The sequence below is a fragment of the Sprattus sprattus genome (genome assembly GCF_963457725.1).
Source record: "Sprattus sprattus genome assembly, chromosome: 18".
Taxonomy (NCBI): domain Eukaryota; kingdom Metazoa; phylum Chordata; class Actinopteri; order Clupeiformes; family Clupeidae; genus Sprattus; species Sprattus sprattus.
The window spans coordinates 11930643-11956773 of NC_137916.1; the positions used below are offsets into that span (position 1 = coordinate 11930643).

Genomic DNA, 26131 nt, shown 5'->3' on the forward strand with positions numbered 1-26131 from the left:
ACACATATATACAATATATATATACACCCAATGAGGAAAACACTAATCAAATCACTAAAATCAAAACCACTTTGCTTACAAAATCTTTTAATAACCACTTAAAATAAAAGGAATAAAAGGAAACTCAAAACTATTCAACACTTCGGTAGTCATACTTTTCTCCTGATTCTGAAGTCCACCTAGTGGAGAAGAGGTGGACATGCAACAGAAGGTTCCAGATGGAAAGCTGAGGGTTAGACTCAGCACTGATGACTGATTTGTGTTTTGTGTGCGACCTGGGACCTCAGCTTATGGAAGTAGGGGGAGGTAACATGTGAATCTATGCCTCTTTTCCATACTTGTTTCTTAACAACAGCTGCAGTTCGGGGTTCTGAGGATCTGTCTCTGATTCTTTTGGGTGCAGGTTTGCTGGTCAGCCTCAGTTCAGGTTGGCTCAGTCAGTTATAATGAGTTCATCACAGCCCCAGTCTTCATAGCTGCCGTCAGGCAGGTACCTCCTGATAATAATTGGAATCTTTCTGCTCCTGTGGAAATGAGAAAAAAAAAAAAAAACACACCTCTCGATAAACCAACATGCATGGGCAACACTTTCCAGAGCCTTCTTTGTGCTACATCATTTGTAAGTCACACCTAAAGAGATCTACCTTAATTTTATTTTAGAGCATATTTCGCTTTAGTAAGGTTGTTCTGAACCACTCTTAGCTATTCCTTAAGCAGAGCAACAGCTCATTCCACAAGTGGCCATCACTGGGCAAGCCTCTCAAAGATAGTTATTGCGTTTGACCTTTGCTTAAACAGTTGACAGTAGTTGGTTCATATACATCATTGAATGGCCCATAATGAAAATGTTCAATTAGGCTATACCTAGCTATACCTTAACCTATTGATTCTTTTCAAATTGTTCTTTGCTTCTCAGCTTTGTGCATATACAATTGCTTTAATTATAAAGACCTTCATTCCAGTCTGACTCAAACCGGAGAATGTGCAAATCATTTCTCGTAAAAAAAATCTATTTCAGCACTACACTCATGGACAGGCCATTTGAATGTCTCTTTCAAGAAGCTTTCCTTTAAGGAAATTTCCGGAGATAGTTTGGAAAGTACATGTACAGCCAGAAGCTCCTATGGAAAGGTACATATTAAGAGCCTGTGTTTATTAATAAATAAACCTCTTAACACATAACATTGATGAATGTTGTTTTGAGTCAAAGTCTGTGATTCTAGCGAAAGGTTTATATTGGAGTTAAAGAGCCAATCAAACTGTACCCCTCCGTTCTGTGCTCCTGACACAACATGTTGATTGGCTGGAAATGTGTATGTCTTGGTCCAAGCAACTGTGTTAGTTTCCCATTAAAGAGCCAGATTCCCATTAAAGAGCCATTTTTTTGGGGGAGTGCACATACTGAAAGGACAGCTAATGGACCGTGATTAGCAATTCGCTAGCTGTAACAAAAAAGTCAGCAGATTCTACTTTTTACTATCCTTTCTCCTTTTTTGGTTCAGATTTGGGAAGCTGGAACATTCATAAATAGTGTTGCAATGGCAGCAAGAACACTACAACAAGTTAAGTGCTGCTCAACCACGTTCATACAGTAACGGACCTGTTCCACCGTCTGCTCACAACAGACAGGGCAACAATTGAGTCCATTCTCAGATACGGTATTACCAGCTGGTTTGGGAACCTAACTGTCAAGTCAAAAACTCAGATTTTCAACCTAGTTAAGACAGTAGGAAAAATCATTGGAACACCAGTACCTCTCAACCCACAGGAGCTCTTTGAACAAACTACAATAAGACAGGCTCAGACTATCCTATCTGACAGCTCCCATCCTCTGCACTCTGAATATACACTGTTAAACTCAGGTAGGAGGTACAGGGTTTCTCTGTGCAAACACAACAGGTACAAACACTCATTCATCCCTCTCTGTCAAGCTCATCAATGAACAACTGTGAAAATTACTGTATGACAATATGTGAGAAACAATGTCTTTTTGACAGTTGAATGTATGTATGAGATGGAGTAATGTAAAGGTAGCTAGGACTATATGGGGAGTGGGGGGAGGGATAACTGTATGCACAGGATCTGGTAGATGAGTATGCAAGGATGAATGAATGAGACCAGAATGAATGTTGATCGTATGCCTGGTGGGATTGCTATTGCTATTGTTGCACAGGTATGGATGTATGAATGGAGGAGCAGTTTGGTCAGGATGAATGCTGAGTGTTTGGTGTGATTGCTATTTGCACAGGAGTGTGGGAATTTACAGATTGCTATTTTTTGCACATGAATGTTTGTTTGCACAATACTATGTACAACAATTTTACACTATTTGTCCAATAGTTTTTACTGATCGTTTTCGTATCTGTGATTTGTCTTGCCCATGTGATGAACTGGTCGTATGTTGTATGTTATTTCGTACTGATGTGATGCAGCTATTACACAGATCCAAACTAATTTCTCCCCTGGGAGACACAATAAAAATGACTTGACTTGCTCTCCTGGTTTTTAAGGTAAGAGTTACAACTTCAAAATTTCATAGCTACAAAAAACAAGTCACCAAGAGTCATAAAATAAAGAAAATAGTGAGAGAGGTGTGACTCACTTCAGCTCCTTCATGGCAATCTGAAGGGGGTCCGTTTCCCCTTCCAGCTCCACCATGACTGGGGCACACATACTACCAAAGGGAGGAAACAACATGTTATTCATTTTTATTCAACTGCAGTGTAAAATAAGGACTTTGACAGTCTGATTTCACAATCATGCAAGCACTTACATCAGACAACACATGTAAGACCATGTGAACCAACAGATAACCCAATACAAGATACAACAAACTGAATAGTCCCATCTTCCGATGTGAGACTTTACTCACGCAATCTGCAGGGCGCGGGTTCCTAATACTCTTGCTCGCTCATATTTGGTCATGTAAGCTGTGGTAATTCTTTTCAAATTAGCCCCATGTCCTTGACCAGCTGGTAAAATCTGCACATTCTCCTGGTCCTCCTACAGTGGAAAAGTAAGATCATATCAATGACGGGGATGTAATGCTAATGCCAGACACTAGCAGAAGGGACAAGTGACTGTTGGTTGGTGATGGGAAGGTTCAACATCACAACACACTCATCTTGTTAGAAGTTTAAAAACAACACATTTGTTGTAAACACGTGTTACTATAAGGTAGACTTACTTTGCCTAGATAGTCAATAAGGGCCAACATTTGGCTGTGCATATCTATTAAGAACTTACATCCTCTGCGTTCTCCAGGTCATCTAATCCCTCATCTTCTTCCCCATCGTCAAAGTCTCCGTCGTCGAAGCTATCAGAACAAATTGATGGTACGTTTAAAGATTTTGACGTGAGGAATACGAATAAACGTGTGAAAACGTGGAGCACAGTTTGAAAAAAATCGAAGAACAACATCAAGTAAATACCATAACATCACCACTGTCTTGCTGGCTTTCGTTTACTATCGTTTAAGACTACACCATGAAACCCAACTGAATTTGTCTGGAGTCGTCTGAATATTTTAGTTCCTCTACGTCCACATACGAATCGAAAGTATCTGTTCTCTCATAATTAATAATATGGTTAACTGTGTTATGCTAGGGCATCGAAAGCCAAGCTAAACCTGTACTGTAACTCACTCTCGAGATCTATGAGCATGTCAGGAGGACATTATCGCAATAAATAATCAAGGCTTGTTAGTCTTGTTAGTATTTATTTTACTTACTTGTCTTCGTTGTCTGACATTGTATACTCTGAACAGTTATTTTAAACAGCAAGCCAATGTTCTCCTGAGAGCAAATGTGGAGGCTGTTTAAAATCACACGAGAATGTGGACAACGACACACGTTAAACTTCCGTAGTGATCAAAATTGTCCTGCCGTTTTAGCGGTCCGTGTAAAGACACAATGCTTGAAAAAGGTTCCGACAACTGTCTATGCCAGTTTAAGATAATGGTGCTAGTCAGGGTTCTAGTGTTTTTTTAATACAATATAAACATCTATGAGTTTACTGAAGTTATGACGTGTCACGTGTCATTGGAAATAACAACAAAATAACACCAATGTACAAATAATCAATATTTTACTTCCCAACCAAAGAGGAGTGTCATGAAAGCTATTTACATTTCAACAGAATGTCTTCAGGTTTATTAACACAGCCTGAAAATAAATATCGAAATTCTAGATTAGGTCTACACAATTTTGCCCTAAGTCATTCTTGAAAAGAATCTCTAAAATTGGCCACAAACATGAGTTTAACTAATTTTAACATTTAAATATTTATTTATAAATCCATAATTTCTTCATGATACCCCATCCTGTGGAGTAATATATATACAAAACAAAAACAAAAACATAAAATGGATGAGATAACTTCAATAATTCACCATAACTGCCCATAAACTCTACATAAATTCTCCATTTTTAATTTAATTTTGTGGGTGAATAACATCTGTGCCATTGGCTTTTGTGACACAGATTGTCCAGTAATCATCACTGCACATTCATGTACCATGGCAGGCCTGCCCCAGTGGCTAGTCTTCAGCTCTTCTTTTTGAGAGAGGTTTTGCTCTTCCCCTTTTTGCTCTCAGTCTTGTGGCTGAGCTGTTTCAGTATCTTCATTGGCTTAAACTTTCCTCCAAAGATCCTGTGATCATCTTCAGCATTTCTATGGATATCTGAGAGGGTAGACAAAACAATACAAGCTGCAGAAAACAAGGCCTCTGGAAAACAGAACTGAAACGAATGCCAATTTTAATGGGATGAATAAAAGTAATAAGGAGACAGGAAGAGCGATTCGCTTCACACCTCTCCTTTTGATCATGTCCTCTAACAGCGTATCCTCCTCTTGTTCTCTGAGAGAAACAAACATAAACCATCAGTGTTTTTCAAAAGATACATAGAAAACAAAATGCAAACATCCTTTATGAATTGCAAAGCAATTACACCTTAAACAAAGAGACACATGAATAAATGGTCACATATTTCTTATGTTAGATTAACCTAGTCAGAGAATAAACCGCATATCTACAGTGGTTTGCAAAAGTATTCAACCCCCCTGAAACTCTTCACAATTTACACATATTTTCCCGCTCAGTATTTTATTGTGAACATTTATGCTCTAGTATATTTCCAAAGTTTATATATTTTATTTGTCTGCTATCATTTAACATAAATCAATTAAAAACTGAAATATACTACTTGCATAAGTATTTAGACCCCTTTCTTTTGAGCAAATGATAGAGGTGCTGTGGGGTAAACTTGTAGGCAACACTTTCAGGCTTTTTCATGGCACCAGTGAAAGGGCCACAAGGGTCAAGCAACAAATCCAAAGTCCCTTATTATTACAAACTCAACTCATGTCACACATATAGTCCCATTATTTCAGTGAAAAACACATGGCTAACAGACATATGTCCAAAGTAGTTTTGGCTAGTTTCTATCAAGACTACGAAAAAATGATGACTCGAGGGGGGTTTCACAATGCACTATATTCACATCCTTCTGTCTTCCAAATGTTGTCATCACATGTTCAATCCCATGGTGTCAATTATGTATGTGAACATCCTTTTCTACTACTGTTTAGGCCAGGTATATTACATTGTGGCTTATGATTATTATTAAGCTATTAGGGAATTTGTGTATGCACCAAAATGCATATCGCATATTGCAGACCCCAGGGACACAAAGGAAATATCTTTCAAACGTAGAGCAAAAAGAAAACTTATCTCCAACAAGCACCTTAAGCTATAAAACACAAAAATGAACAAACAGTGCCCCTTATTTAACCATTACTTATCATAATAAAGTACCACCTATGAGTGGTTTAAGTAGAGATCAAAATCCTACAGAGAATCTGTGGCACTATTACAGTCCAAGTCTGACAGCCCAATGAACCTCGATGTTCTATATCAATTCTACCAAGAAGAAAAGGGGAAAATTCTGCAGAACAATGTGCAAAGATGGTACTGTCTAACTTCAAAAGACTTAAGGCTGCTATTGCAGTAAAGGGATTCTCTACCATGTATTAATGTATAGGGGAATACTTATGCAAGCAGAAAGTTTTCATTTTTAATTGATTTATTTTTTAATTTTAGCAGTAGACAAATAACGAATTTAGAAATATACTACAGCATAAGGGTTCGCAATGGGAATACTTATTGGGAAAATATGTGTAAGTATCTTGTGTAATCGCAGAGAATGGTGATGTCTTTCAAGTTGGTTGAATACTTTTGTAAGCCACTGTAGTTGGCCTACCTTTGCCGGTCCTGGTCTAGACTGTTGATAATTTGGTTTCTCTGTTCAATGATGGTGACCAGGTCTGACATAAGCTGCTTCTCTCTGGCCTCATCATCCTTGCTCCACTCTTTTTCTGATCAACAGACAGGGTTGACAAAAATAAACAGTACTCACTGTAGAAATACCTCAAATCAGTAATTAAACACGATGTAAGAAGCATTGTTGTTGAAATGAGTGATCACCTGGTTTATTGAAGAGACATCTTAATTCATATTCAACATCTGATTGCCTCTCCTCCAGGGTCTGCTGCTTTGCCCTTCAGATTTACAGACAAAAACTGTCAAAACTTATATTGTGGGAACCTGAGAGCCTTAATAATTGTCACTTTGCTGTACCTTGATGCCAGTTTCATGATATTCATGACAATGATGATTGAAATGATAAATGCCACGAGTAGTGAGTGTTGTAGTTATGATCATATTAAAGAGAAAGACCTTAATGCATCATCAGTGACTAGAAAAATGCCAGCATACTATTCTCCAGTTTACAGCAACAGCAAGAGCAACTTCTTTTTTTTTCGTTTATATTTGTTGCCATTATATGAAAATGGTTAAAACAGATCAAAAAACACATGGTTTAGAGTTGACTGTTGTTTCCCATGTCAGATCCACAGAACTTGGCTTGATATAACACAGGAACAGACACAGAAAGATAACTGATACAGAGAACTGTTCATGTTTCAGGTTAATAGGATTCAGGATTCACAACCAAGAAGCAGGAACTCAAATTAAAAGCAAGAACAAGGACAGCTTACTGAGAAAGTGCTGTGTTGCTTTGAGCTTCCTTTTTCTGTGCTCTTGAAGCCCATTGCGGTGTGCTTTGCAATTGTGCATGTACAGACAGTCATTTGACTTCCAAACATTGCACCAGACAATATTAATTTAAGTAGGGAATCACGTTGGGCCACGATAAGGTTGGTGCACTCACATTTGGACCAGTTCAGCATCTCTGCGCACCAGCATGTGTTTATCATGGATGAGGGTGAACCAGTTCACTAACAGGTCAGCTTCTTTTTCTGAACAGAGAGACACATTTCTACATGAGAAATATTCTTCATATGGTGGTGATCCAAACAGACAACAGATATACTCTCACACACAACATAGGGAGTAAGAGAAACAGGCTGTCAAAGTTGCAAACCCTGTTGAGCACTGAGCTGCAAATAAGGTGCATACTCAGAGGATGTGGTGTGTGGTCAAGTGGCACATGTTCTGTGAGACTAAACACAGCAGGAGTCGCCCAACCATTTTAAATGGAAAGTTAGTTCACTCTATTGGTATTCCAACCAAAGACTCAAAAGTTTTTACTGAGTCATAATTAAAACAAACCAAACCGACACCAAATCAAACTCAAAACTGAAACATAGGTTCCGGATATTCACCCATCCACACCCATCTTCCCTCACCATTGTGGCAGGTTCTCAGGCTCTTCTCCAGTTCCACCCCCTTTTGCTCGAGGCCATCCAATCGCCTCTCCAGCTCCCCTCTCTCTGTCTGGAAGTCTTTGTGAAGGATGTACCGGTCTGTCTGTACCTGCGGGTGTTAAATCAATCACCAGACCACTTTTTGTGAACTAAAGAACTAAATCCTCAATCCTCCATGAAGGTTTGATATTGATAGATTACGACAAAATGTCAAATGAAGGTCTGGTTCCTGAACTAGTAAAGAAATCATATCAAATCAAGCGGTGAGGACCCTCTGCCCACCAACCTTCCTCTTGATGAGGGGAAAGCCATGACCAGGGGCAGCTGCTTTGGCGGGAAAGGAACTTGAGGGAGTCACAGGATTGGAAATCTCTACAAGGGATGTTGTCCTGTTGAAAGGGTTTTCTTTGCATGTGCGCTAATGGGAAGGAAGAGATAACGTCACTAAAATATAATTAAGGATAATTCAACAGAACATCTCAACACACCCTGAAATATCACAGTGATCACTGAATTCTTGAGATGCCCTTACCTTGTAACAATGTGGTTTACTCGGTAGCTCTGTGTTTAAGTCACTTGTTGATGCACTCAGGGAAAAGGTTGTGTTTGGGTAATTTTGGGGTGATAACTGCAGTTCTGATAAACTTTTGGGGAGATCTTGCTCTTGGCAAACTTCTGTTTCTGAAACTGTCCGGGATAACGAGGCTGAAGAATATTTTGGCAAACTCTCTGATTCCGTTCTGCCAGCAGAGGAATCTAATCTGGAAGCCTCTGGTGCGGTGACTGCTTTAGCTAAATTTAGCAAACATAACGAACCCGCAGTCTCAGCTAAATCTGATACACCAGATGAACAAGTAGACTGAACCACATTAGCCGTGCCAACATTAGCCTCAGCTAGTTGTTTCTGAAGAAAGTCTGTTTCAGCCTCATTTGCTGCAGTATTAGCTTGGGCTGAGCACAGATCTTCAGCTGAGCACACCACCCCTCTCTCCTCTGAAATGGATTCCCCTCCAAGTGCAGATGGTGTATCGACACTTTCAGCCGACTGAGGATCACTGGCCTCTGAGGTCCAGTTGTCACTAGCTGACCCTTTAAAGTTGGCCTGGCCCAGTTCACTGGTGCCACACCATGTCTGGCTCGTCACCATGGTCAACTGCACCCGGCTTTCACCTCTCTTTGAACACACGGGCAGTGTGCCTCTGGGCGCTCCCTGAAGACCTTCACAGGTGTCGTCCTCATCAAATGGATTATTAGGGGAGACATGAACAGCCTTCTGCCGTGACCACATCTCACTGAGGAAAGGGACAGAGCAGGAATGAGGGAAGCGAGGCGGAGGGACTGGAGGGAGTTTGGTCCAAGGTCCAGGATGAATCAGATCCATCCAAGGGGGACTTTTAGGTTTCTGGCTTTCACTGGATTGGTCAGAGCTGAAGAAGAAAATTGACATTACGTTTCACACATCTTCAGATTACGCAACTGCAGACATGAAAACACAGATGATTTACCACTAATTTACCATTAAGAGACCAGTCTCAATCTAACTGAAAATCACTAGCCTGACGATGTCATACTCATGATTCTAGTCAGAATATGAGTCTGATACCGGACCTTTGGGCTGTGATTATGGGGCGTGTTTCAACAAACCAGGAAAGAAAATGCCTATTCGCTGAATTGGATACCTAGAACCAATCAGAGCAACGTAGTAGCCTATTACCATCTGATAGATTAAACTTTTACCTGATCCCTAGGAAGGACGGCAAAAACATCTTTTCAATGACAAATGCCTTAATCGCGTTTCTCTGTTCCTCTTTCAAAATGAATGCGCTGTCAATGTCTGTTGAGATATGCCTGCTCACGTTAATTAATTAGCATTAAGGCTACAAGCTACAGTTTATTTCGATGGGTTTTTTGTGTACACGTTAGCAATGATATAACAATAACGGTCTAGAGAACTTTAGTTAAGACAAACAATACTCTGTAACATTCGTGTTGCACATGCACAACTAACCGAGTCAATGTAGACATTAAAAAGTCGTGTAGATAGCTTAATTCACATAAAATATTCCCCACTAAGCACCCGAGACGCGGCCATCTTGGTCGGAGTTCGAATCTACCGGTTAATTCAACTCAAGCGTTGGTATCTGTCCATCAACGTATAAAGCCCGCCCTGCCAATTTGATTGGTCCGGTTTGATCCTACCGATGAAACTCTCTCCCAATTAACCCAGAGCCAGACCAAATCTCCCTGACAAAAATTTTTGTGGGCGGGGTTTGGGCTGGTATCCAGGCTAGAAAATCACAGTTCTAGGACTTCAAATTAATACAGACCATCTTGATAAGTTGGAGGCGTCCTCTCCAGGGCTTGATTTAGACTTGTTGCCATGATCTGGAAGACCAAGCCAGAGATGAATGAGGCAGACATAAGGAACATGTTGTTTACTTAAGTGTTGTTTACTAACGTGTTGTTTACTACACTACCTTGAAGCAAATGGTAATGGTAACTCACCCTCAGACTCAGAGCGGTCCATCACCCTAGCAAGACGTGTTCTGGGTGGTGGCCAGGGAGGATTAGACGTGCGGGGCTCCTGCTGCAGAGCTTTTGTCCTCCGTGGTGCTGGCACTGGCCGACCGTTTGTGCCTGACTGACCAGCCAGTGTGGGAGTAGAGCCAGCGCGTGCACTAAACCCTGGCCTCTTTGTGTCAACGTCCATGAGCTTCTCCTTTTCAAGGGTTTGTTTTCCTTCTATTTTTGTTGTTCCTACCTGCTTGACAGAGAGTGATTTCTTTCCACTCTCGGCTTCCTCACTGCTTTTGATGCACCGTTCACCTCTATTCCTGCTCACGGGTGCCTGACATTCGTTTCGCTTGTCTATGTCCACTTCTAGATTGTGTTTTTCAGTGAGGCCGGTCGAAATAGAAAGTGTGTCTTGATTCTCAAATCTCTGAAGGCGATGAGGATTCCAGAAGTCATTTGGGTTTTGTTGCATGCACAGGTGTGAACACAACAGAGAGCCAGCCTCCACTCCTCTTCTGTAGGATCCTGGTAAGAGGGTGCTGCTGCACTGGCTACACCTGAGGTAAACAGAATAACAGCATTTTTGATCAAACTGCTTCTTCCATTAATGCATACAGCAGAAATAAAACAAATTATTACAAACATTCCATTCCCCTGGTCCTCCTGAACACCTCAGGTAAGTGGATCTTGGTCATGGAAGTGCTTTTTTTCTGCCCTCCAACAGCAGCCCTTACCTGAAGCAGCTTCGATGGTATAGCTTTCCATCCACAAAGTGTCTCTGCACCAGGTGGACATGCTTCTGGCAGCCACTGCACAGGTGGGCAGGAGCTCTGCTGTTGGGTTTGTCCTTTGTCTTCTCTGCTGAGGTCTAACAGTGCCAAGACCAGAGGGAGGGTTATTCTTCTAAGAAACATGACGTTTCACAATGAAATAAAAACACCAAACCAGGTTGATTATGGAATAGACATTAAGCATATTTTAGTCAAATTAATTCATCAATCATATTACAACAACAGATGTAGACCAAAATATATGTTCCAATGACTTCAGATGATTAAAAAAATTAAACCTGAGCCATACAAGACAGGACATAACATAAGATATGAAGGCATGGAGAAGTGTCTACGTCCTTAAATAAGGAGAACTGTTTTTTTTTCAGTGGCTGGGTAAGAGTGGGAAAGCCAACCTTTCAAAACTATGTTCATGAAAGCTTTGATGACCAACATATAATGGATGCTGCTGCAGACTATTATTCTCAGTATTCATTGTTACTGGCATCTCTCAGTAAAATAGCGAGATATCTTCCGTTCCAAGGAGTGTGTTATCTTGAATGATTATGTTTCTGGCAACAATAGATTTAAATTTTCATTGTTAATCTCATTGTGAGTGAAAATTTAAGAAACCTTTTGTTTGTGGTTGTAGCGGCTGTACACTGTTATAACCGCAAGCAGCGATCATCAGGGTCCAAGCAAATGTGCAAGCTGCCCCAAGTAGTGAAAGGTTGAATGATTTGACTGCTGGTGAAAGGGCCATTTGAATTTCGCAAATGTTACATAAGGATTTAAAGACAAAATGCATTTTGAAGATAGACCAAACCATGCCAGAGGAACAGAGGACAACATGTTTTAGTGACATATTAAGGCTACTTTGTTTGATATTGGGTAAATAGCCGATATATGCCATTATAAATGAGCCTACAAAATTTCATTAAGATTAGCCATTCACAAAGGCATGTATTGGCTGCTAAATTTTGATTGTCCGTTGACGGCCATTTGTTGAGCAAGCCAAATGGAACCTGAGGAGGCGTGAGCAAGTGGGGCGCTAGCACCAAGGGAAACGCACAACTAAGGACACAAACCTTGTACTCAGCATCAGCCATGTGGGGCTACAACCATACCAAATTTCATGTGGATTGCTGAAGTCTAAGTATATGATATCGTTGACCAAAAATTAATGAAAAAAGCGAAAGAAGAAGATGAAGAAGAAAACTTTGACAAACAGCAAATGGCCATCTGTCTGCGTGCAGTGGTCGTCACAATAATTAGTAGCTAAACAAGAACATCGTGTTGTCGTATTTAACAACAGAAAAAAATCAACCACATAAAGCACAGCCTTATAGAGAACTCTAAATGAGTGGCCTTTTACTTTTGGCAGGTGTACAACCTCAGACATCAGGGGGGCCTTCTTCCCAGCTTTGCAGGTGTTTGGGAGGCTGGATATCAGGAAGTTACTGAAGCCATCTGCAAATGTAAAAAAAAAAAAAAATGTATGTGAAAATGTAAACGTTCACATTATATTTTTCAACAACACCAGACCTTGTCTGCGGTACGCATGCCTGTACCTCTTAAGCATTAGTGCACAAGTGTGTCCTGTGCCTCTTTAGCATTAGTGCACAAGTGTGTCCTGTACCCCTTCAGCATAAGTGCACAAGTGTGTCCTGTACCCCTTCAGCATAAGTGCACAAGTGTGTCCTGTACCTTTTGTGCACTAAAGCGCAGGGTGTTCCACACCACCCAAACTCTACAGAAGAATGCTTATACACATACTTTGTGTGACATTGGTGTCACATTGAGGAACAATAAAATTGGCCAATAACCACTTCTCATTGATCTTAGTATGAGTGTGGAAAAGTGTCCATCATGTGTCCTGTACTTTACTTTCTGCATTCACATAAAACCCAGAGGAGAAGAGTCTCCCAATGGCAGCATTATGCAAAGTAGGGTGCAATAGTGTGCAATTACACAAGCACAGTCAGCTAAGTGAAGGGACGCAGGAGCACCTCCTTGCCTGAACTCACCATCAGATGCCTTGGCAAAGTAGGTGAGATACTGGGAAAGGTAGGTGATGACACTCAGCCTGTCGGGCACCTCCGTACACACCATGTCAGCAGGATCCAACAAGGCAGGGATACCGAGATGAGCCTCAGCTACTTCAAAGGCCTTGGTATGACACATCAAAAGATTTGTCAAAATATGAGTGGCAAAGGGGTCCTTTACCCCACCCAAAAAAGGTGACAGACAAAAGTAAGGCTATTTTATTTATAAAATCTGAAAAAAAAAACATCAACCAATCAAACATACTTGTCCCTGTTCAGGCTGATCCTTGAGAAATAAAACTCACCAGACGACTGTTTTCATAGCCTTTGTCCTTTGAGAGTGAATGGAAATCACTGTATTGACAAGAACATTACGTCAGTCGATGTGCAAGTACAGAAAATGAAACAGCTGTACAAGGACCTGAACACTAAGTAGGAGAACTTGGACATTATATTACATAGGACTGCAATGAGTCATAGTTTGAGATGCTGATAACAAGACAATATGGGGACCTAAGAGAAATGAAAACACTATAGCTTCGTGGATTTTGTTGGTGGGGGGTCGCTTAGGTGTGCGGGAATGTTGTTCTTTACAGAAGACTTAGCTACAAATCCTTGGTGAGTAAGCGCACATCCTCGGCTAAAGATACATTGGCATCCAATCTAATAGGCTACCGGTTAAGGTCATGTGTAGGCGGGTCTGGTGAACATAGGCTACTTATTTAAAATAGCAACGTGAACAATAAAGTAATTGGTAAACCAATTACTCAGACGGTTATTATTATAAATGATTATACACCTGTGAGGCTGACGCTGAAATGTATTGTGGCAACTGTAAATGCAAAATGCTTTAACAACTTTAACTAAGAACGTACCATATAACAGACCTATTAGACTTCATTGTCCTGGCGCATGGATACTTACATTAAATCGGGTCTGTGTTTGTGGATTATGGCGCAGAAAGCCAGTCCATCCTTGAATGAGGTGGACAAATCTGTGATATCCACGTTTGGATAATGTTCACACTGTAAGCGACACCACGCCAGCAACAGTTTCTGGGACCCCATATCACTGTAGAGTACATTTGCCACGTCTTTGAAGAGCAGCAGTGCACCCATCTACTGTAACGTTAGGTGCCACATTTGTTATGGTGTCTTCAGCGTAACACTCCCTCATGTTCAAGTTAAAGGGCCTACATGCCACTTGGGTACAAATTAATGTACCAAGATAAACAATGCTCCTTAAGAATGAAGTTGTGCCTTCATAAAGAAACGCTTACTAGATGTGGTGAATTGATATGAGCTAAAAAAAAAACCTCAAAATATTCAGTCAGGCCATTCCGAGTTCTTAGCAACCGATGTTATAATAATGTTATAAGTAGGCTATGCAACAAACGGTTTCAGTATATTTCAGAGGCAAATAAATTACATCTTCATCCCCAAAAAATTAAACAGTTAACCCTACCTAGCGTCTCTGTTCCGTTGACTAAAAACAAACCTTTACTTTTCTATCAACGCAACAGACGACTAATAGACATGGTGATTCGAGCTTTGTCGATCACAAACTTTCAAAACGTTGCCCACTATTCAAACGCCCCTCCAAACGGTATTGAAATCTACAAATCAACAGGAATTCCAGACGGACACTTACATGCGCAAACCAATTCCATGCAGTTAAATTACAGCCTAAAGATTCAAAACAATATCGACTAGCAGACCGCAGACCTCTAGCCACTGTTATTCTCGAACGACCAGTAGGGGGACACAGTATAACCATGAATTCTAAATTCTAGAAGACAGACTACGTGTCCACATGTAAATCAGTTTGGCTCCTTTTTAAAACAATTCGGCAGTTACCGTATTAATACAAAATGTCCCTGAATGAACTTTGCGAAAGTGTCCAAATCCCCAAACCTACTTGAATGTTCTTTTCATACTGACCTGAAAGAAATGCCATAGATAATTCCATCTCCCCTTTTACATACACCATTGAAATAAAAATGTCACACAAAGTCACTGTTTAGCTTGGTGGAAATCTTTATTTAAATCTGAAAAAAGACACATAACTGAGGATAAAAAAATGTAAGATCATAATAGGCTGTGCAGTAGGAAACAATTGGGGCTGAACGAATTGCACAACTGCACACTCTACATCCACAACATCTCTATTAAATCAAATACAGCAGTACAGAAGTAAATGATAAAAGATTGATTATTGATTTTGTATTAATAACTGAAGGTACAAATACAATATTATTCTCAAAATGATCCTCTGCGATCATGTCCTATTGATTCAATATGAACGTCTCATGGTCATCCAGAGACACCACCAAACACCAGACTACAAACAAACACCAGACCATTTTACAAACGCCAATGTTCAGATTTTTTTTTATATTGGACCAAAAGAGCAGACCCTAAAGAAATAGGACATAACCATGTGCATCACCTACCTCTGTAAATTCTTAAAGGATAAAATAATAAGCTTATTCAGTTCAAAGGTTTAAAAAAAATGTATGCAACAGCAGAACCAAAAAAATAAAGCATCTCTAGACAATATCTGATGAATGCTTGCAAAATTAAAATGCAGCCAAACTACAAAATACAGCTGGTGTCTGCTCATGAACTACATTTCCCTACTCTTCTAAATAAACATTTGTCTTACACCATTTGAATACTGTGGATAGCTGCACACATCATGATCAGAATGGTGGGGACCTAGATGTTTATGTATGGTAAGAACTCTGGCTCTGCAACACAAGGAAGTACAACTCTGCGAGAAGCATATTTATGCCCTCTGGAATGCCATTATCTACTTTGGGGTTCTGCACTGCGGGCACTCAGATACGTTTCAGGGTACAGGAGATATACAAAACAAGGACCTGGTGGAATGTCAGAAGGTTCAATACACTCAGTTGTGGATCCCATGGCATCATCACAGCTTAACTAAACGCCTCACTTGAAGTAATTTCCAAATATCATTACTTTCTTGGCGGGGGTGGAGGTGGCGGCGGTGCAAACTGGTAGAGTCCCCCCTGACCCATGAAGCCCATCATTGGTTGAGGGGGTGAGAACTGCTGGGCCATGAGGGGCTGCGGCCCTGTGGGAAGTGGAGGGGGGTTGGCCGACCTGCCCCCCACATTCCCCAACTGGCTCTGGGACTGGCTGGTCTGAACAGACCCTCCGCCTCCACTTGCTGAGCCGCCCCCTGACTGAGAGCCATCTCTGGAGATGTACTGGCTGCCTCCTCCGCTGCTGGAACTGCCATACTGGCTACTGCTGCTGCTGCTGTAGGAGTTGGAGCCGTCGCTGCCGCGCCCATCCCTGCTGCCACGGTCGCGGTAGGACGAGGAGCAGTCGCCCCCGTCGCGCTTCCGGTCACGGCTGAATACGCTGCTTGAGCCACTGCCCCCGCGGCTGTCCTTGCTGCCACCGCCGACTGAGCGCATTCTGCGGTCACACTCATCTTGGTACATCAGGTTGGGGTTGTTGGAGTTGGAGCCACTGCCCCGGAAACGAGACCTCCCACCTGGAAAATTATTACATAATTATAAATGGTTAGGCAGGTGTACATGACCCAGTGATGTAAACCCAAAAGTACAACCGACAATCATAACAAAAGACCCATCAAAACTCTGTGTCCGTGCCACAAAGATCTGTGATTACAGTTCAAATGTCCAGGCTCTGTTGTAGAGAACATAATAATACTTCCTGGCACCAACAATTACAATACTAATTTCCTAATATTATTTTGTAGTCCATAGTTTTTTGTTTGTTGTTCCTCCTGTACCCTGCACCCCTTTATCTCACCTCCTCCTCCGGTACCCTGCACCCCTTTAACTCACCTCCTCCTCCTCCTCCTCCTCCTCCTACACCCCTTTAACTAACCTCCTCCTCCTATACCCCATTACCTCACCTACTCCTCCTCCTACACCCCTTTAACTTACCTCCTCCTCATGTACCCCATTAACTCACCTCCTCCTCCTCCTGTACCCTGCACCCCATCAACTCACCTCCTCCTCCATTCCCACGGCCAGAGTCCACCAGCTGAAGGAGTTTGGGGTTGATGGCCTGCCGGGCCTCCTCCAGCACGCGCACCAGCTCCCGAGCCTGGCGCAGGTTGCCAGGGGTGAAGAAGGTGTAGGCTGTGCCCTTGTTGTTGCTACGGGCTGTGCGCCCAATGCGGTGGATATAGTCTTCCGACGAGTTGGGATAGTCGTAGTTGATGACAAACTTTACATCCTCCACATCTTGGGATGGGGAAAAGGGGGTAAAGGGGAAGCAGCAGGAAGGTGGCAGGGTTTTCATTAGGCAAAAGGGAAGGAAGATAAAGAGGTGAAGTTAGCATGAGCTCCATTTACCATAGACTGGTGTGTCCTTGTGAAAGATTGGGCTTTTGGCAACTAACCCACTAGGTAAATATTCCTTGAGTTTAGGATTGAGAACTAACCAATAAATATGCTTTGGACAGGATACAGCTGCTTTGAACTTCATTTACTTCTTATAGATTGCTAAGTTAAAAAGCTTGCTAGGAAACTTGACCATTCATGAGCCTTGCCACAACCATTTTTGTTAATATGCATAAATACTATCAAATGCTGTCCATTTTTCACCAAGTCCTGATTTCGCCTTGTGTAAACTATTATGAGTTAGGGTCATGGGATTATCTTCAATGGTGACCGATCATAGCATGGTAGGAAACACCCTGGAACAGTATTATTTCTGGAGAAGGCAGTTCATTTGGCTGTTTGTGACCTATATGGCCCAGACCACCACCGCAGTGTCTAAACACTAGTCCTGTCGGGTTCATGTCACGTGTAGGTGAACTCATTTACAGGTGTACACAATCAGGCTGAGGCAGAGTTCCACCAGGAACAACTGATTTGGGGACTTGAGATCTACCGCCAAGGTGGAAAACTACTGTAGTATTACACCTTGTTACCTTGTTACCTAGGTGGGGACAAAGGATTGTTGGACAAGACAAGTCTGTTTCTCATTACACCTGACAGAGGGCTCTGAAAGCACTGCTAGAAAGTCTCCACATACAACTTATTTTGGACAACATTAATATTTTGAAGGCCAAAGCACAACGGGGTAGGAGGAGGGGGTTGAGGTACTTACCCTGGATAATTGAGGTTCCCTCTGCCCCCAAGACCAGTCCTGGGCTGTTGGTAGGGGTTGGAGAGGTGTGGAGGTAGCAAATACCCCCTTGTTCGCACCCTTCCATTAACACCCCACTCCACAACCCTGGACTGGAGTAGCAGGGCCAAACAATACTAGCTTCCTTTCTCTCTCTTGTTCCAAACATAAATCTGACTGACATAAAGCTGCAATGGTAAAGTATTCTATCTCCATTTGGATTTTAGCATATCCCTACAGAGAGGAGACAGTAGAAAGAGGCCAATGGGGATCCATGTTCCAGACCCCCACCAGGCCCTTCCAGGCCAGGCAGAGTCTCCAGGAGCCCAGGTCTTTAGTGTTGAGTAACGAGAAACAGACAGTGGGCCATTGGTCCACGGTAAACCGTGTGACAGACTGAACAGAAGGTGAGGGAGCGAGGGGCTTTTTGCGATGAGGAGATGGGCTTGGGGCCAGTGGTTATTCTATCAAATGGAGAAGAGTCATGGGTTCAGGTCTCTCCATTTTCCCCTGACACGATGATTATCCAGGCATGATACACACAAGAGGACATTCAGAACTGAAGAGTAAGGAGGATTTCGGGTGAGTGGGGGGTTTGTCACATGACTGACGGACAGCTTGAGAGAATTAGACAGAGAGGAAAAAGAAGTATTCAGAGAAATGCAGAGAGCTGGACAGAAAGAGGGATAGACAAAGATGTGGCCAAGGGAAGGGCGAGTTTGGGTTGGGGAGAGAGAGAGAGGGAAAGTGATGGAACACAGCAAAAATGATGGACAGACAATGGAGAGAAAGAGGATGAGAAAAACTGAAGACAATGGGAAGGGCGCTAAAGAGAAGAGTGAAGGATAAAGAGAGAGGCTCCTTCAGGCCAGGACTCCTGCCAGCCAGGACCAGACATGACGCCCGCAGAGGGAGAGGCCACCTCCGCACAGCCAGAGTCGAGGGTGGGGAGTCAGTGAGGGAGCCGTGCAGTGGGAGGCCGCAGGGGGGTCGACCAGAGGGGGGAGGGGCCTCCAACGCGGCGACCACTGGCTGCTCAGCTTGCCCGCTCGCTTGCTGTCTTCTCGTAACGCACCACCTCTGACTAAAGCGCTGAACCTCACTGGGATGAGGCTGGAATACCAATGGCTTTTTCTTACTGTAAGGGGACCCTCAAACTACAAACTATGCTTAACAGTTTCTACACTGAAGTAAGGTACTATGTGCCCAAATAGGAACCTACTGGAAGACCCCCTGGCTGATAAAACTTAACCAAATGTAGTGGGGGCTTGAGAGAAGAATCTCTCTGACACATGCACACACACTAGAACTGCACACGGGGGAGTAAAGATCTACTTCCTTGGCAATGGTGCGTTACCTTCATAGCAAGGTGCTGGCAAAGCTGGAGGGAGGTCACCCGCCTCCACGCCCCCTTTCTCTGCCCTCTCAGCTGACCGGCCCACCACACCCCAGCTTTTCAAAATTTGAAATCCCAGCAGCGTCCCTTTCTCCCCCCCAAGGGGTTCCAGACAGTCAGCTCCCTGGAGGGGGGAGAGTTGACAGGAGCGCGTTTGGTTCTAGGTGAGGGGAGGGTTTTTTCGGTGAGATGGCTGTTTTCAGGGATAGCTAAAATCAGGCCGTCTCTCTCCCCTGTTTTCGCTCCACAATTCTGGCTTCGATTAGTCATGCCTAGGTCCGGCCGCAGGCTCCCATGGGCCTGTGCGCTTCTACGGCCGGAAGAGAGACTTGGAAACAAAATAAAGAAAGAAACAAAAAAATGAACACAGAAACAAAAATAGGTTAAAAATCTACAAAAGGCATCTTTCTCTGTACCCTTTGTCTAATTTAGCTCATACGCGGCTGAAGTTAGCTCATTTATCCCACGCTATACCCACTTATAATTCAGCGTCACACTTTATCTTCAGCTTGAATGGAGTTGTGGCATCCTTACAATATATTTAAACATCAAGGAGTGGAATCTAATCTGACGCTAGCCTACTAACAAAAAAAAACCCAACAAAGCCAAAATCAAGAACATCACGCAATCATATCTTAACTTCCAGTAACTAAGCAAACAGGTCTATACCACTCCACACTGAAGCAAAAAGGGTGTGCTATTGTAACATGCAAGGAGATAATCAGTTATCAGTTCAAACCAGGTACAGACAAGTACCTGTGTGTGTGTGTGTCTGTATACTGTATATACGTGTACTGTTATGTGTAGTTACAGAATGAACACTCAAGACATACCCAAACCACGAGAAGCCACATCAGTTGCAATTAGAATGGGGGCTTTTCCACTGCGGAACTCTAATGAAAACAGGCAAGATACAAACCACTATTTCATCACTAATATATGGTGAACATACTCAGAGTATTTACAAAGACTTACTGTTCCATTATTAAATAGTATAGTACCCAATTTGCAACTCTGTTACTCCAAATCATCTATCTGGACTATATCCGCAATAGGACACAACCCAGTATATTTAGGCTGATGGGAAGCATCCATTAAGTACAAAGCCTTCCATCAGTGCTTTCACAAGGGCCTCGTCACAATCCCTACCTGACAGCACCCAGTCTCTTTCTGGCTGACTCTTGTCACCATGGATACACATAGCCGGCCATCTGAGGAGAAACAATTGAGCGCCTTATTAATCTCATGCTTTGTATGCTTGGCCTGAGTTGTGTTGCACAGGAAAAGTCTTCAAGGCATCTAATTAGGTGACAAATGCAGCACAGTGCCAGAAGTTGAGTATCTGACTCACCCATCTCGCCTCATGCGTCGTGTCAAGTCATCACAACGCTTCTTGGTCTCCACAAAGATAATGGTCTTGTTCTCTTTCTCCGCCATGATCTCTTCCATCAGCTGAAGCAACCTGATGGTGAGGTGAAAAAAGAGATCATTCTTGTCATTATGAAATATCATTGGACAGCTATGCTCAGACTTTTCCACTGTACACGAACAGTTTCCGCTGTAACATGGCTTGAAGTACCTTCAGCTGTACACCACATAACAATATCACCTCATGACGTCAGGATTATATCTGATGTGCCACAGGCTGTGCTGCAGTTCAACGCTGAGAAGAGACTTACTTGCTTTCCTTCTCGCTGTCCATACACACATCAACAATCTGTAAGATGTTGTGGTTGGCGCTGAGCTCTAGGGCGCCGACGTTGATTTGCACGTAGTCCCGCAGGAAGTCTTCGGCCAGCTGACGGACCTCCTTTGGCCAGGTGGCACTCCACATGAGGGTCTGCCGGTCAGGCTGAGAGGCAACAAGGCACCAAGGTATTTTTTCCAAAATGGTAACATGGACGCAAACTGCCAGTGATTTGCATATGCAATATGCTCTATAGTCGAGGAGAACACTCAGCTTAATGACAAGCAGTGATACACATTCATTCATTTAGGATTTTTTCCAGGACCAGAAATGAATGAGAAAACACTGTAAACAGATTTTAACATTCAGAAATGAGATATTTCATATATTCACCCCACCAGTGAAACATTTGGCTGTATCTTACCCTTATCTGGTCAACGATCTTACGAATCTGGGGCTCAAAACCCATGTCCAGCATTCTGTCAGCCTCGTCCAGCACCAAGTAGGTGCACCGACGCAGATTGGTCTTGCCCACCTCCAAGAAGTCAATGAGTCGGCCCGGCGTTGCAATACAGATCTCCACTCCTGAGGAAAGTGCAAGAACAAAAAGGGACACCTCAGGATTTAGAAGTGTTTTTTTAAGGTATGTACCCTCTCTCCCTTAGCTCTCCCTTAGGATGACTTAGCACTGAGATGCACTATAATTCAAATGTATGGGACTGCCTTATATGTGTCATATATAGCTGAGAGACATCACCTCTCTCTAGATCACGAATCTGTGGGCCCTTGGGCGCTCCTCCGTATACACAAGTGCTCTTGATGCGTGAGGATTTGCCATACTCGTAAGCCACCTGCTGGACCTGTTGGGCCAACTCACGAGTTGGGGCCAGAACCAAACACTACAAAGCGACAGAGGAAGAGAGTTTGCAAGAAAGCACATTTGAAAATCTGAGAAAGAAAATGGGTTATATTTGCCAAAATCTGCAACTGGATGCTGAGAACAAACTCCAAACACCAAACCAATATCCCATTAAGCCAATGTAGGGAACATTCAACATGGGACTACATAGTGATGGAGAGGCTTACAATGGGTCCATCTCCTCGTTCCAGATAAGGCTGGTGGTTGATGTGTACGATGGCAGGAAGAAGGTACTGAGGAACGAATAAATAGGATATGTCATTTCCTTAACCATTTCCCATTTTGTCTGGGAATGGTTAAGCCTCCACCTCAAGACCAACTTTCAATGAAAAGAAAGTTTTATTGACTATCATTCCTTGACTTCATGATATTTTTTATGAAGAACACTAAATGGAGAGCATTTAAATTGTATTTTTTACTCACCGCAAGGGTCTTCCCTGATCCGGTCTGAGCGATGCCCACCATGTCCCTACCACTGAGAGCCAGTGGGAAGCCCTGGGCCTGGATGGGAGTGGGCTCCTTGAAGTTCTGCTGCACCAGGACCTCCATCACATATTCTACAGTAAATAAAAAAAGCATGTTTCTCCAAGCTTACTTTACATCACACGTTTGTTCATATAACCTTGGACAGGTTAAATGGTATTTCCCATGTGACTTGTTTAAATTTTGCATGTCTAACAGTTAGCTGTTCTGTGAGTGCTATCTGAATGTGTGTGCCTGTAGTGTACATACGTGGGAACTGAGCCTGTTGGAAGCTGGTGACAGGTTTCGGGCAGCCTGAGCCTCTTACAGTGATTTCTTTCTTCCGGCGGAACTCCTCAATCTCATACTATTAAACACAAATAACCACTTAGGCAATACATCAAGAAATAATATTTAGTTTATTTTCACTTTAAGATTAAGAGTTAAAAACTAGCAGTGTCCAGAGGCTGCCTCAACCATTTATAAAGGTTAGAAAGCACTCATTTCAATGTGTTATTAAAGTAATACAGGACTACTTAGGTTGTCGTACTAAATCTGAAATCGAATAAGAGATTTGGATGACAGACACTGGCGTTTTCACCCTTAAATCACTGAGGATGGATGCTAACTGTTGTCAAGCGCAAGGTTACCTGGCTCAGTCGTTGGATTTCAGGATACTCAGTGTAAAAATCCTTTTCAAATTTTGGAAGTTCATCCAAATCCCATTTCTTTTTACGAAGACGCTCGCCTGGATTGCCGAATTTCTTTGACCCTGGAGGTGATCGGCCGCGGCTAGAGCCAAAGCGTGGCCTTTAACATGAGATAGTCAGTGATAATCAGTTAAATGATTGAAGTGATGTCTTGCTTGAAAATATGAGTAATTTGGAACAAATAAAAAAAACCTTAGTAAGCTATCTCGCATACAGATTAGTTTGCAGCACTTATCTGTCAGACCCCGTGTTAAAATAGTGTACACGGCATTATAGTTTATCAAGCTAATCCCCTAATCAATAAATACGTTAGTTGGCTGTCTACCTTTTGCCAACTTACCCCCTGTCGCGTCCTCGGTCTCGGTCCCTGTCTCCATACGACGAGCCACCTCTCATTCTGATGCCTCGATATTACCAAACTTGTATGAGAAACCTATCTGTGTCTTTGCAACACAAACCGAGTGGAGTGTCGAATGACAGGTAGAACAACTTATTTAAGAATAAACGGTACCTTGTAATTTGTGAAAATATTACAATTTAACGTCAACTAACCAACGTTAGCTTTAGTCAGCTAACTATCGATCAAGGCCGAGAACCGTTTCAATAATACCGTTAGAAAGGAAAAAATGAACAATGACAATGACGTTATTACGCCAAATAATGTTAGTACATCTTTATCACGTTGTAAATAATGTTACTATCATGCAACTGAAAGGTACAGGATTTACTATTCAGATTTATTTTGATATCCCGCTACCTGCTCTCCCAAACTCTTTGCAAGGCAAAAATGGGAGTTGTTGTTGTAGTTCTTCTGCGTAAACGCTCAGCGACCTAACCGTGAACTCATTATCGCCACCTGCAGTTTAGAAATACAGCTTCGAAGTTTATCGACATTAATAAACTCCTCAAAACAAATTTGGAAACGTTATTTCGGTCGATTATTCCTCCCCTTTAATAATACCAATTGGTATTGTAGCCTGAAGCCTGATTAGTCACCTTTACAACGAGATACAACTTGTAAGGATCGTGCATTCGTGGAATGAGCAACACAGCTCTAAAAGTGTGGGTAGCGGCCTAAAGAAATGTGCCAAAATCCCCTGCAATATTCTTCTGTTGGTAATCCAAAATCCCCTGCAATATTCTTCTGTTGGTATTCAATCTTGTTTTGAGTTGCTTGGTGGATTGGATTATTGCTGTCTCCCAGTGTAATAAGAAAAAACAACACATATGGGCCATTTTTACACTTTATTCATTTTACAGACAGGGACCTCAGTAGCGTGAAGGACAGTCATTGCAGGCTCCCTGGCAGCCTTATAAGCACGAAGTCCGGCCATGTGCAGTCTGTTCCTCAACGTCTGATCAGAGATTTATCTGTGGTACTGTTGTGCAAATCTTGCCTGTAAATCTGGAAGAAAGCCTACGGTTCCTCAGTGAAGCAAGGATGAGGAACCGGTCTTCTTGGGGTGTTGTCTTCCTGGGACGGCCACTTCGTGGTCTGTCTTTGACTTCACCGTCTCACAGAACTTGGTCCTAAGTTTGGAAATGGTACCAGGGCTGACACCAAAAAATGCTGCCACAATGCGTACTGGAACACCAGCTTCCAGTTGCCCTATTGCACGGAATGTTGCCTTATCCTGAATGTTTATGCTTGGAGCACACACAAACTCAACAAAGTGGCAGGACCCATGCGCACAAGTGCTGTCAATTAGGTGCCACTCAGGTGCCAGTCATACACCTGCCAGCACTTGAAGCTCAAAACAAGAGTGAATACCAACAGAAGAATATTGCAGAATATTGAATATTTTGGCAAAAAAACACATTTAGCTGTGTTGCTCATTCCACGAATGCACGATCCTTACAAGTTGTACCTAGTTGAAAAGGTGACTAATCAGGCTTTCCAACGATATAAATTACAGTACCAACTGGCATTATTGAAGGGGAGGAATAATCGGCCGAAAAAACGTTTCCAAACTTTTTTTGAGGGGTTTAGATAGATAGATGGATACTTTATTAATTAGGAATTTGTGCAGCTGGCCTGCAATGTGTTGCATTTTACAATGTAACTAGAAAATGCATTTCCTGAAGGAAATGCCAGTGCATGAAATGCAAAAGTTAAGAAAGGAAGAAGAAAAGAAAGAAGAGTGGAAGAAGGAAAGAAGAAAGGAAAGAAGAGTGAAGAAAGGAGAGAAGAGTGGAAGAAGGAAAGAAGAAAGGAAAAAAGAGTGAAAGAAGGAAAGAAAAAAAGAAGAGTGGAAAAAGGAAAGAGGAAAAGAAAGAAGAGTGAAATAATGAAAGAAGAAAGGAAAGAAGAGTGAAATAAGGAAAGAGTGGAAGAAGGAAAGAAGAAAAGAAAGAAGAGTGAAAGAAGGAAAGAAGAGTAAAAGAAGGAAAGAAGAGTGGAAGAAGGAAAGAAGAGTGGAAGAAGGGAAGAAGAAAGGAAGGAAGAGTGGAAGAAGGAAAGAAGAAAGGAAAGAAGAGTGAAGAATGTAAAGAAGAAAGTAAAGAAGAGTGGAAGAAGGAAAGAAGAAAGGAAAGAAGATTGGAAGAAGGAAAGAAGCGTGAAAGAAGGAACGAAGAGTGGAAGAAGGAAAGGAGAAAGGAAAGAAGCGTGAAAGAAGGAAAGAAGAGTGGAAGAAGGAAAGAAAGAAGAGTGAAAGAAGAATGAAAAAGGAAAGAAGAAAGTATAGAAGAGTGAACGAAGAGTGGAAGAAGGAAAGGAGAAAGGAAAGAAGAGTGGAAGAAGGAAAGAAGAGTGTAAGAAAGAA

The 26131-nt window shown here is 42.3% G+C and overlaps 3 protein-coding genes across 6 annotated transcripts; all 3 read right to left on the reverse strand.

The window, feature by feature from the left end:
- Positions 1–70: 70 nt before the first annotated feature.
- polr2f (RNA polymerase II, I and III subunit F) lies at positions 71–3862 on the reverse strand. The gene is made up of 5 exons (XM_080857156.1): positions 3731–3862; positions 3247–3316; positions 2873–3003; positions 2603–2674; positions 71–524 (listed from the first exon to the last, which is right to left on the reverse strand). Exons 1-5 carry the CDS (start codon positions 3748–3750, stop codon positions 434–436), a joined length of 384 nt encoding a protein of 127 aa, XP_080713282.1. The 5' UTR covers positions 3751–3862; the 3' UTR covers positions 71–433.
- Positions 3863–4077: 215 nt separating this feature from the next.
- On the reverse strand, positions 4078–14808 carry micall1b.2 (MICAL like 1b, duplicate 2). 4 transcript variants are annotated; one of them, XM_080856104.1, is made up of 16 exons: positions 14779–14808; positions 13979–14172; positions 13360–13408; positions 13037–13178; positions 12385–12479; positions 10974–11107; positions 10231–10796; positions 10053–10110; positions 8258–9152; positions 8012–8143; positions 7708–7834; positions 7230–7317; positions 6485–6558; positions 6261–6375; positions 4812–4858; positions 4078–4681 (listed from the first exon to the last, which is right to left on the reverse strand). In XM_080856104.1, exons 2-16 carry the CDS (start codon positions 14170–14172, stop codon positions 4545–4547), a joined length of 2853 nt encoding a protein of 950 aa, XP_080712230.1. In that variant the 5' UTR covers positions 14779–14808; the 3' UTR covers positions 4078–4544. The 4 variants fall into 4 exon arrangements, with proteins under 4 accessions (XP_080712230.1, XP_080712231.1, XP_080712229.1 ...); XM_080856105.1 differs by having other exon boundaries at positions 12403–12479; positions 13979–14175; positions 14705–14788; XM_080856103.1 differs by having other exon boundaries at positions 13979–14175; positions 14705–14788.
- A 619-nt stretch (positions 14809–15427) lies between these two features.
- On the reverse strand, positions 15428–24131 carry LOC308379602 (putative ATP-dependent RNA helicase DDX17). Its single transcript, XM_080856812.1, has 13 exons — positions 23707–24131; positions 23307–23466; positions 22927–23023; positions 22618–22751; positions 22362–22427; positions 22033–22174; positions 21700–21860; positions 21268–21440; positions 20940–21050; positions 20738–20799; positions 20422–20481; positions 17067–17303; positions 15428–16582 (listed from the first exon to the last, which is right to left on the reverse strand). The coding sequence occupies exons 1-13, from the start codon at positions 23760–23762 to the stop codon at positions 16035–16037; spliced, it is 2007 nt and encodes a 668-aa protein (XP_080712938.1). The 5' UTR covers positions 23763–24131; the 3' UTR covers positions 15428–16034.
- Positions 24132–26131: the final 2000 nt, after the last annotated feature.